This window comes from Antrostomus carolinensis, unplaced genomic scaffold (assembly GCF_000700745.2).
Source record: "Antrostomus carolinensis isolate BGI_N321 unplaced genomic scaffold, ASM70074v2 scaffold18319, whole genome shotgun sequence".
Taxonomy (NCBI): Eukaryota; Metazoa; Chordata; class Aves; order Caprimulgiformes; family Caprimulgidae; genus Antrostomus; species Antrostomus carolinensis.
In genome coordinates, this window is record NW_010339450.1 from 9,734 (window position 1) to 21,621 (window position 11,888).

Sequence of the window (11,888 nt, forward strand, 5' to 3'; positions counted from 1 at the left end):
ACTGACAGATGCAGTTTATCCACCTCCCAGTCTGTCCAGCTCCCACTTCATAGCAGGGAATGCCCAGGAGGACACTTGTACACTCGGTTCTCCTTGCCCACCTCCATCCCACCAAAGCCAGGGTGTAGGGTTGGACCTGCAAGTGTCACCACATGAGCTCAGGCTGTCACTTACCCCTCGTGTCCTCTGCAGGTCCATGATGTGGGCTGACAGAGACTGGAGGCAGCGCTCTGGGCTGAAGTGCACGAACCACAGCTGGGATGGCAGGGTTAAGGAAGAGGTTTTTCCATATCTTTCCATGCTTCCCCCTCCACAATTCTCTGCCTCTGTGTGCATCATGGTACAGACCTCATGGGAAGCAGAGCTAAGGCAGCTGGTACCCATGGGATGCTCAGGACACAGTCAGGAACCAAGTAACACATGGCAGGGTGAATTTGAAGGCAAGAGGGTCTGGGCTAAGACAGAACCTCAAGCTAACAGGGAAGAGGAGAGGGTGGCAGGGAAGGGGGATGTAGCCCCAGAGGGCAGCCAGTCCTCCTCACACAGCTCCTGCAGCTGGGGGGTGACAAGTGGGGTAACCCATGGCCGCTGCCCATCACTCATCTCAGTAGCCTTGGATCTAAATGAACTGATGGGTCACATTTACTTGGCTTCTTCTAAACTCCTTCCTGCTTTCTTTCACAGAATCACAGAATATTAGGGATTGGAAGGGACCTCAAAAGATCATCCAGTCCAATCCCCCTGCCAGAGCAGGAACCTAAATGAGATCACACAGGAAGGCGTCCAGGCAGGTCTTGAATGTCTCCAGAGAAGGAGACTCCGGAGAAGGAGATTTTCCTTTGTTTCTAGGGATTTATTCCATTATTTTTTACAAAACTGACTGCACTTGGTGCTTGTCTGCAGGACAGAGGCACCGTTAGAGAAGAATCTACCAAGAGCAACGCATTGGGGACACAAGTCCTGCCAGCTTTGGGAGCAGCAGCCCCCAAAAAGCAGCCAAAGATCTGCCCTTGTGTATCTGCTCACGCTGCCATCACCAAGGGGATTCAGGAACAGTGTAAAAGCTAGAGGATTAAACCAGATCTGACCCTGGAGCAGACAGAGAAACCAGAAATCCTTGGGTTATTTTCTGTTCTCAGGCAGCTCAGGGACACGTAGGCTCGTTGGATGAGTCCTCACATACTGAGGGGTAAAACTGTGCTGGACTGAACAAACATGTAATTCAGGTTCTTCAGTGTTTCCTCCTCACTCTGCATGACTTCACCCTTGCCAGCTCTCCTGCTGTGTTCCCTGCTCCCTTCTCTGAGCCTGTGTTTCAGCCTTGGCTCCCTCTCCATCTCTATTTCATACCTCTCTGTATATATGGGGGGGGTGAAGTCCAACAGCAAATCTGGGAGACCATCACTCTCACCTTCCTTTAACACTTTCATGTGTTTAAACTCTTAAAACTCTCTTTTTTTTTCCCCTAAATCTTTGTCTAGTCCAGAAAATATATCTCTGAAAAGCAGGAAATGAGCCCACGGATGGGGACTCTCATTTTTTCCTTGGGTTTTTCTTTGTTTGTTTGTTTTGGTTGTTTTTTTGGGTTTTTTTGCTTTTTTTTTTACCAGAGGCACACTGCTGTCACTCTGCTCATAATAACAATCATCACTGTCACATAAATATAATACACTTTCAGGAATAATTGTCTGTCCAAAGGACTAATCTCACTTCAATCTTTTAAACTTCTTATTTCCAATTGCCTTTGGGGAACATCTCAATCCCCATTTATAGGAGATGAAAAAAAAAATACTCAATCCTTCATGTCATCCAATAGGATAAAAAACAAATCCTAGAAATCCCACCCACTCAAAATCCTCATGGATCAGGACATCAATAAATATCTCCACATCATTAGGTACACAGGAGGGGTATAAATGATTCCCTGCAGAAAGGATACCTGTAGGATGTTGTGTAGCCCATCCAGCGCATCTGTAATCCCCAGTATCAAACCGTGTTTGATAAAGATTTCATTGACAGCTGCCAGCCTCACATCTGTATTCATATTGATCTATTAAAGAAGGCAGGAAAAATTAACACACTCTACAGCAAAATTTGGACCAGCCTACAAATACAGACTGCAGCTGGATAATCAGAGAATCATAGAATGGTTTGGGTTGGAAGGGACCTGAAAGTTCATCCAGTCCCAACCCCCCTGCCATCAGCAGGGACACCTTCCACTAGACCAGGTTGCTCAAAGCCTCATCCAGCCTGGCCTTCAACACTTCCAGGGAGGAGCAGCCACAGCTTCCTTAGGCAACCTGTTCCAGTGTCTCACCACCCTCACAGTGAAGAACTTCTTCCTAATATCTCATCTAAACCTCCCCTCTTTCAGTTCAAACCCATTTCCCCTTGTTTTGTCATTAACTGCCCTTATGAAAAGTCCCTTCCCAGCTTTCTTGTAGCCCCTTCAGGTACTGGGAGGCCACTAGAAGGTCTCCCTGGAGCCTTCTCTTCTCCAGGCTGAACAGCCCCAACTCTCTCAGCCTGTCCTCACAGCAGAGCTGCTCCAGCCCTCACATCATCCTCGTGGCCTCCTCTGGACTTGTTCCAGCTGCTCCAGGTCTCTCTTGTGATGGGGGCTCCACAACTGGACACAGTACTCCAGGTGGGGCCTTACAAGAGCAGAGTAGAGGGGCAGAATCACCTCCCTCGACCTGATAGAATAGTTTGGATGGAAAAGGCCATTATGATCATCTAGTCCAACTGTAAAATCCAACTCCATAATCCCAAATACCACAGATCTGAAAGAAAAGCAGTGAGAAGAGCAGTCTGCAGTCATGGCAGGATTGTCACCAGCCAGCACTATTGGCCGAGCCACCACTAGCAGATGTGTGTGCAGCCAGAAATCTCACTAGGGATTATTTCTCTTATAGACAATAAGGTGTCTGAAGTGGAATTGATTTCCAGTATCATGTTGTCTCTCCCCTCCCCAGCAGCCCTCAAGTGAAGGACTCCTTTCCTGAACCTCTCTGCACCCACACATTTGCCAGGTTTCCCTTTGGCAGAACCATTGCACAGCTGTCATGAGAGCTCTGCTCCAAAATCCATTAAGATCAAAGCAAAGACCCCTCTGGATTTTGAATCAAGCCTTTCCAATGTTACTCTTCAGATCACTCCTTAGAAATTTCCATACTCCTGTGATTCCTACAAACAAAAGTTGACGACAACCAAGCAGTGGATGGTGCAGGCTGGTTGCCTCTCATGTTAATGTTGTCTCCCTATTTCCTTCTACTGCCCACTCCACCTTGGTTTTATCACAGGTTGCCCGAGGAAGTTGTAGATGCCCCCTCCCTGGAAGTGTTGAAGGCCAGGTTGGATGAGGCTTTGAGCAACCTGGTCTAGTGGAAGGTGTCCCTGCTGCTGGCAGGGGGGTTGGGACTGGATGATCTTTAAGGTCCCTTCCAATCCAAACCAGTCTGTGATTTAAATTCAACTTCCATGGGTTAGGAGCTGCCCTTTTTGTTCTGGACCTGTTGCAAGGTCTGGATCACCACAGTCACACAAGTGAAGGATGCTATCAGTGGTTGCACACAGCTGAGACTGCAAGGACCATCATCAGAAGCCTGGCAGGAGCCAACTCAACTGGCAAGCCTCTGTGGCTTCCCACCAGCCCTGGGGCACGAACCACACTCTGCAAGGGTTGCTCTATCTCCAGCAGGTGATTTGAACCAGCCTGCCAGGCTCCAATATCTACTTTTCAGTCATTACAAGACTTAACTTGGCTGTCAAACATCCCTTGCTGAACCTGATCTCCAAGCTTGCTCTAAAAATATTCCTTCCTTCCCAGATAATTATGTTCTTTGCAGGCATCTAGGAGATGACCTGGGTCCTGGCACACAAGCAGCCTCCTCTTACCTTCCTCTGGCGACGGTCAATAACCAGTATCACCACTACAGTGACTGCCACAGCAACCAGGGTCACCAGCACACTGGCCTCCCAGTAGCGTCTGAAGGAAAAGAGCTGGACTGTGGTGTAAATGTTTGTCCAGAGAGACACGTAGAAAATCTATAAAAACCCAGAGAGACTGATGATACTCACAAAATTCTGAAAGTGAGAGAAAAGTCAAGGGAAGAAGAAAAACTACCGGTCCCTTCTCCTAGGGTAATACCTCACCATAAATTAAATCACACAAGATTTTCAGAGGGTGAGAAAGGACAGACGTTCTTTCCAATAATAAATAGGGGAAAGAAAGGACCAGAAGGACAGAGTGAGCCCTAGTTTATTATAAAAAATTACAGGTCATCAAAGGCAGAGAGTGAATTATTAATGATGATTCATACCTAGGATGGATTTAAACCGAGTTCTTCTAGATAAGAAATGCACTCACTGAGGCATGTTGATCAGACTTCTAATAGTCCCTGTTTTTAGAAAGCTCCTCTATGTCAAAGCACTCAAGGTGGTGGAGGAACTGCTCATAATAACACTCAAATGGTGGACACTGACACTGGGCTCAAGGACTATGTTAAATCCTTTGTGTAGAGACAGGAAAACCTGATTTTTTTGGGTCTTTTCTTCAGTAGGAGATTGCCTAGAAGCAAATATGATGTCTACCACACAGCGTGTCACAGCATTGTCTTGCACTAACTTGTTTGCACTAAACAGGCACCAAAAAACCTCAAAACACCGAGCACCAGTTCCTACAATATTAGTGCAAGGAGGAGAAGACATCCATAATGGCTATCCAAAAAAATAAATGTAACTAAAATGAAGGAGTCAGATTTTTATCACACCTTCAGCACGCTGCAAAGTATCAGTCTTACAGCAGATGCTAATGGTTGAGGTCTCTGGAGGAGGTTCTCTCACCAGAAGAAGACAAATAAGACTAGACAATCACTTCAGTAACCAAAGTTGGCTGGTCCATTGGTCTAAATTGGCATCAGGACCAGAATATCTACAGATTATTAAAATCAAGTTAAAAAAAAAAAGTCTGATGTAGGTACTAGTACCTCAGCACATGCTAATATCCAGGCATGGACAACCTGCTTTGGTGGGACTACCAACAAGGGGTTGGAGAAGGTGCCTCACCCTCCATCTACAGAAATTCTGTGAACAGGGATTTCTGAAGGAGCCCGCGAGGATGTGTGGAAAGCAGTATCTCCTCCCCACCCAAACCTCTCTTCCTGCCCAGGCACAAGAAGTCCAAGTGTAGGTCTTGATGCATCTCAGCAAGTGCATGTCTATGGCAAGCCCACAAGAGACCCCACCATTCTTACCACGGCGATGGCTATCTGGAACACCCTGGAGTTGTAGAACATGTACCGTCTCACTTCAGGCTTCAGGACAGCATCTTGGATCAACCTTCTCCACTGATCCTCTGCCACCTGCTCAGGGAGCAAACAGCAAACTAAGGCCATCCTCCAGTTCTGAGCTCCCAGCCCCATCAGAACTAGGTTGGGCAGTCATCGTGGGGCCAGGCTGGCACTGCAACTGTGTCCCAGAGAGAAGAGGGCACCTCCAGTCTCATCCATACAGCTGTCACAGGCCAAAAGCTCATGTGCTTGCCTCATTTGCAGTGAGAAATAACTCCCTGGAAAGTGCAGGGGAAGTCACAAGAGAAAAACCACCTTTGTAGGACAAAGGATAAGACAGATTGTCCCAGGGTTGCTCCACCCCGTCAGAGTGACTTTCAAGGAATTCACTCCAACCTACATTGAAGAGGTTTCTTCACGGAGGTTTAAGCCAAGATCATTAGAGTTGACTTGCAGACCATGGAGAACAGACTGAAGTTTAACTGAAACAAGCCACTCAAAAATATATATATAAACAAATAAAAAGCAAAGGTGTCTGTGATGTGGGTGCAAATGCAAATGATGTTCATCCAGCTCTCGCCTTATCCCACAGGGTCTCCAAGGGAGATTACACATTAAGAACTTACCTGAACCCCAAGGGACTTCAGTTTCTCTGCACAAAGCTCCATGTCAAAGGAGGTGGCTGAGCAGTTGTTGTCCACGCTGAGAACCATGAGCACCTGGCCATTGAGAGGTTCTGCAAGAGCCCAAAAGGAGTCATGAGCACTGGTCTAGAAGCTAAGGAGCATATGGCAAAGGGAAGGCTGAGGAACACAGACCATCCTGACATGTTTTAAATGGCTCTAGAATCCCCTCTTGGACATTTCTAAGAACATCACAAGGAGCTCTGGAGAAGCCTGATGTTCTCTGTAAGGAAACAACCTACAAAAAGGGAGGAAACCCCAAACACATTCCAGGAGTAAGCAGTCAGAGATAACATGATGCTCTGATCTTTAACGGGATGACGTCTTGCCTCACTGATCCCTAACTAAAAGGTCAATGAACTCAACTTGGTGCTCCTAAGGCTACCTGCCTCTTAGGGAGACCAACAATCGCCTACTCACCCCACCCACTACAAAAGAAAAAAGCTTGAGCAATCAAATCAAGGTGCTTTCCAATAATCACATTGTCTGGGATGTGGCAGGGCTGCCCTGGAGAGTGAGCTCCATAGGTCCTCCAGCATCCAGGTCCCTGTTCTTGCAGTGCTCCTGGGCAGCATGGCTCTGCTCAAAGCTCTCAGATTCCCAGTTTCAGCTAGGGCTGGGATCAGAGATGTCATCCAGAGACCCAGGTTGCAATCAGGAGCCCAGAAAGCGTGAGGACAGCCTGCCCTAGATTTGAGGAGCCGGCTGCTCGGAGCTGAAGCAGAGCAGCTGTAGAGCAGCTCAGGAAAGCTGTGATCTCCAGGCATCCAGCATTCATCTAGAGTTTACACAAGCCGTGCTACGTCAAGAGGAAGAGATCAGGTCTAAGGAAGTGGCTTGTTCAGATGAAATCCTGTTTCACTGAAACGTTTCACCCAGTTTTGCTTCCCTTTTGCAGACCCAGGGTCAGCCAAGTGTCCTTGGAGCTGCTCCTCCTGACAATGCCTGCTCAGTGCTCTCCCAGCCAGCTGTGGTGGCTGAAATACAACGTGCACTTGCCTTTCCCTTCTCTCCCAGTCACGTCCTCCATCATCATCTCTTCACTGCTCAGGAACAGGAGATGCCAAGTGAAAGGTGGCAATTGTATTACAATAGGGTGTGACTGCATTGAGGGAAGAGTAGATGCATCTGAAACCTCCAGGATAACAAGGTCCTGTTTGTTTGCTGAGGTTTATCTCACAGAATCATAAACTGGTTTGGGTTGGAAGGGACCTTAAAGCTCATCCAGTTCCAACCCCACTGCCATCAGCAGGGACACCTTCCACTAGACCAGGTTGCTCAAAGCCTCATCCAGCCTGGTCTTCAACACTTCCAGGGAGGAGCAGCCACAACTTCTCTAGGCAACCTGTTCCAGTGTCTGACCACCCTCACAGTAAATAATTTCTTCCTAATATCTAATCTAAACCTCCCCTCTTCCAGTTTAGAGCCATTTCGCCTTGTTCTAACATCATCTCCTGACACAGAGCAGTGGAGGTGGTGAGTATAACGCAATAAAAACAAATGGTCTCAGCCTTGGGCTTAGCCCTCCTGTTCTCCATGGCTTTGGTCAAGTTGCAAGTTGGGTACCAAGTTCTGACACCGGAGATTTGCAGAGGGTCTCAGCTCCTTGAGCTCTGCTGGAGCGATAAGAGCTGCTTCACCCCTGCAAAAAGCAAAGGAGGTGCCATGAACTGAGCAAGCAAAAAGCTGACCAGTGCATGGAGGTCTTGGGGAGAACAGCCATCCACAGCACTGCCATCGGTCCCTGCACAGCACCTCAGGCAGTTTCTGAAGTCATGCTGCAGAGACAGAGCAAATTGTTCCCAGGGAAGTCACTTGGAAAGTACAGGTCAAGGTTCCTAAATATTCCTTGACTTTTGAAGGCCAAGAGAAGAGGATTTCCAGGGTTTTGATTTGCACCAGGTTGATGCCCATTCATTCCTACATATCAGGCTTTCCAAAAAAGGTCCAATTGTGTCCATCCCCACCCCAAAACACTCAAACATCCATAATTTTTAGTTACTTTTGCAAATGAGATGCTGTTAATGAACATCTTTGAAAAATCTGTGTTCTGTTATTTTAAGGACCCTGTACTCCATGTCCAAAAGGAAGCAACTTCCTTCTCATCAGCAAGTTGCTCTCTTACCTTTCACCAGCTGCAGGGATCCTCCCTTTAAATCATTCTTACAGTAAAGGATGGAGGAAAATGACCCATTTTTCTCAATTCCACCAGCTTGACTTTCACAGGCCATGCCTGAGGTGCCCCTCCTCGAGGGACTCTGGGGTGTACTGTCAAAAATTCACCACTTTGTGTATCTCCCTTATCTTTCACTGCTAAGAAACATGGATTCAACCCCAAAACAGCTGGGTTTGCTGTCCTCCTTGGGGAACAAATAGTGAAATCTTCAATTCACATTCCCACTGATGACTCGTTCAAGATCCTGCTTTCCACGAGCAAGGAGGCATTTTCTAACCCTGAAAAGAGGAAAAGAAAATCTCAGTTCTTGCAGAGGCAGCAAATAAAGGGTAACAGCAGAGAGGATTTGAGTGTACCCTGTTCTTTGGACCCCACTCCCTGTGGATGTTATCACCAGGGAGGTGTTAGCCAGCCACGACTGCACAAGGCTCACTTGGGTTTTTTTTTTTTGTCGTTAATAGGTGGAAAAGTTATCCTTAAATATTCCTTAAAACATCCCAACATCCTTAAATATTCATATTTTGGAAACAATTAGTCAAGAATAGGTAAGGTTTCTCCTTGTGAAGCCAACAGAGTTTTTGCTATTGCTTTGAACTGGATTTTTAGAAGCAAATGGAGCCGGTGTAAACGCTCCTCCCTGGAAGAGATGCACTCCACTCACTGACACGGTGGATAATTCCCCACCACGTGAAGGAAGCAGTGCAGATAAGGAAGAAAAATACATCCAGTGAAAGCAGAACAAGCAGGAGCTCTCACCCAGCAGCAACAAAGCCTTTGAGGGTCTCTCTTTCCTTCTCTCCCCTCTCCTCTCTGCCACCGGCAGTGCCAGAAGCTGACAGGACACGTCCCCACAGCAGGCATCGTGCCCATGGGTTTTCCAGGCAAACACTGCTGACGCAGATCTCTAACCTACTGCCAGGACCTGTGGGTGGTTATCAAAGCAAATGCTTGGAAGACTCTGAAGTTTATTTTTCCATTATCTTCCGCTCACGTGGCTCAGCTGCGTCCACGCTGCCTCTCCAAAATTACCATTTACTATTTAACCTCTGCTCTCTTCCTGCTTTTGCACCAGGAGCTTGTTGCTGTCTCTTGGTGTAAGGGTCCCTCACGGAGCTCACCCACACTCCTTCCAAAGAGGATGGCTTGATTTTTGAACTGATGGTTGTTTCCCCCCTTTGCACAAAGCCAGGATAGTCACCGGTTGAAGGACCCTCAGAAAGGAAACTGAGGCAAGAGAAGCAACACATGAAAGGTTCTTCTGATTGCAAAAAAAAAAAAAAAACAAACCCAAAAACCCAAAACAAACCTGCAAAGGGCTGGAAATTCACACTTAAAGGAATCAAGTCATAGTGCACCTTGCACAGGAGGTGTGCAGAGTGTGTGTGTGTCCACAGGATGGGCACAGCACCCGCTCTTCACTGGCACAGGCGAGGAGGGATTCTGCTGTAGGTTGAGCTTGGCTCTCCTGCACAATTTCCTTGCAGAGCATGGGCAGGCACATGTTTCAGCACATCTCCCAGCACCAAAAAGTGGATTCAAACAGTGTATTTTCCTCACTCCTTTCCCCTTTTGCCTTCAGTCCCTTCAGCTTAGCAGCAAGCAGAAGGGAAAGTGAAAAACAAGAGAGAAAAGCTCACACAAAACAGCAGCAAAGAGTGAGAAATCAAGAGGAAACGAAAGGAAAACCTAATTAAAACCTACCACCCTGACATTGCTGCTGTCACGTTAGGTTGGAGATGAATCAAGGTGCTCTGGCTTAGATGTTGAGCATTTTGAGTCCCTGGAGGACAATCCCCAGGAGATGACACCAAAGGGTGCAGCAGGGTGAGGGCAGCTCAGCCTTTCCCAGCCCATCCAGGGGCTGCAGGAAGGGAACAGCCTTTCCCAGCTGGGACGAGCTTGTTGGCAGCAGCAGCTTTGTTTTTACCCCTTCGTGCAGCACAGCCTCATTTGGCTCTGCTGACTTTTACTGCAGAACAACTGCCTGGTTTTGGAGATGGGTCCACCCAAATCTTCCTCTGCCTCCCTCTGTGCTGATGTGAGGGGCTTTCCCTCATCTCCTGCCCTCCCCAGGCTCTGTGTCTCTCTACATTTCATTCTTGAACCAATACCAACATTTCTCTGGTCACTTTGCCTCCTTCAGGCTAAGGACCCTTTTATTTTAGGACACCTCCAAGTCATAGCTAAAAAACAGAAGAGAAACATTCAGCAAGTCCTTCTGCTTCATTTCCAGAGCAGCTGGCAGAGGCTTACCTGGTCTAGCTCACCTCCTGCTCCCAGGGAACCAGCTGAGCTCCCTCCTCCTCCTCATTGTCCTTTATCTGCCATCATCCCACTCTGCCCTGCCCCAGTGTCACACTGTCCCATCGCCGAGCTGGGAGGTCTCTGGTCCTACAGCTTCAGTGTGTGCCAGGGAAGGTCACTCTCTTCCCTGCCTCTCCCAGGGACCACGGACCAACCAGGCACAGCTCACCCAAGGCAAGAAGGCTTCTCCCCCACACTCCCTCTCATTACCCCGAGCAGCAAGCACCAACTTGCAAAATCTCCCACGTGCATGTGACTTTTCCCTTGGCTGGTTTCAGAGCTGTGGTTTTAACCCTCTAGAGTTCCTCAAAAGTGCTTCCCTGCCAAAGGCACAGCCATGGGAGGAGATCCCACCACAGCAACTAGCCTCACCTTTTGCATGGTGAGGGTCCAGAGCTAGAGCTGGACCCTAAAGGTCATGAAGAGTTGTAGGGTGGCACAGAAGGCTGTCCTCCTCCTCTTCCTCCTCCATCAGGCAGGCAGGCCTCGCAAAGTACAAATCCCAACGTTGCATCAGATCAGTTGCCATGATCATTAGTCAAAACTGAGCATTGGTGATAGGGCTGGAGAAATCAGAAGAGAAGAACAAAGAACTCAAGGCTGAGAATGGGTCAAAAGCACAGAGAAAGAGGGACAACACGCAGGGTGGGAGCTGTAGCCCTCCTCAAAACAGGAGGCTGGGCTGATAGGGAGGGTGGGTGTGAGTTTCCTCTCCAGCTGCTGGCTGGACTTGGAAGAAAAGCAATAGGATCATAGTCAGACAGAGCCCCAGAACAGCTCCATGGGCTGGAGAAGTCATTTGCTTTCAGGCAAAGAGATAATGTTGAGAGATAGCACAGGAGAGAAGAGTCATTAGCCTGGGAGTTGTGGTTTCACAGCTCACCAAAAGCTGGAGGATCCATGGAAGATAGAACAGAGTGAAGCAAGTATCTGAGTGACTGTTCGTCTTGGTGAATAGTTTAAAAAAATTAAAAAATTTAAAAAAATAAATTAAAGTGCTTCATTGCAGTGCCTGTGTCAACACCCTGGAGAAAATGCTGCTCTTCTCTTGGAGGGATGAATTTCTGCAACCCCTGCTTCTTGCTCCAGACATTGCTGAGCAATGTGTTCATGACATCACGTGGCTGCACGGAGAACAGAACTGACTCCAGATACCCACATGGGATCTTCTTCCACTGGAAACTGGCAACTCACATAGTAACATCGTCCAGGTGTTGAGAAAAATGAAATAAATCTCCTGCTGTTGTCACCAGCTCAAGGCCCAGCTCAAATCCCCACCCAAGCCAAAGCTTTAGGTTCTTTTCCAAATGCTCCTCATTAAAAGCTGTGGCTTCATATCCACTTCTTCTCGCCCACGCAAGGATCATGAGAGAGGGAAAAGATGATGACCAAAATGCTTAGAAAGAGCACTGTCAGCTCACTGCAAGAAAAAAA

The 11,888-nt window shown here is 47.7% G+C and overlaps 1 protein-coding gene across 1 annotated transcript in view; it reads right to left on the minus strand.

Moving 5' to 3' along the window:
• TMEM268 (transmembrane protein 268) overlaps positions 1 to 8,205 on the minus strand; it is a 9,802-nt gene extending 1,597 nt beyond the window's left edge. The window contains exons 1-6 of the mRNA XM_029086963.1: positions 8,100 to 8,205; positions 5,918 to 6,027; positions 5,256 to 5,363; positions 3,898 to 4,047; positions 1,940 to 2,050; positions 175 to 255 (exon numbers count right to left, since the gene is read on the minus strand). Of these exons, the coding sequence (XP_028942796.1) occupies positions 175 to 255; positions 1,940 to 2,050; positions 3,898 to 4,047; positions 5,256 to 5,363; positions 5,918 to 6,027; positions 8,100 to 8,205 (666 nt within the window). The remainder of the gene's footprint in view (positions 1 to 174; positions 256 to 1,939; positions 2,051 to 3,897; positions 4,048 to 5,255; positions 5,364 to 5,917; positions 6,028 to 8,099) is intronic.
• Positions 8,206 to 11,888: the final 3,683 nt, after the last annotated feature.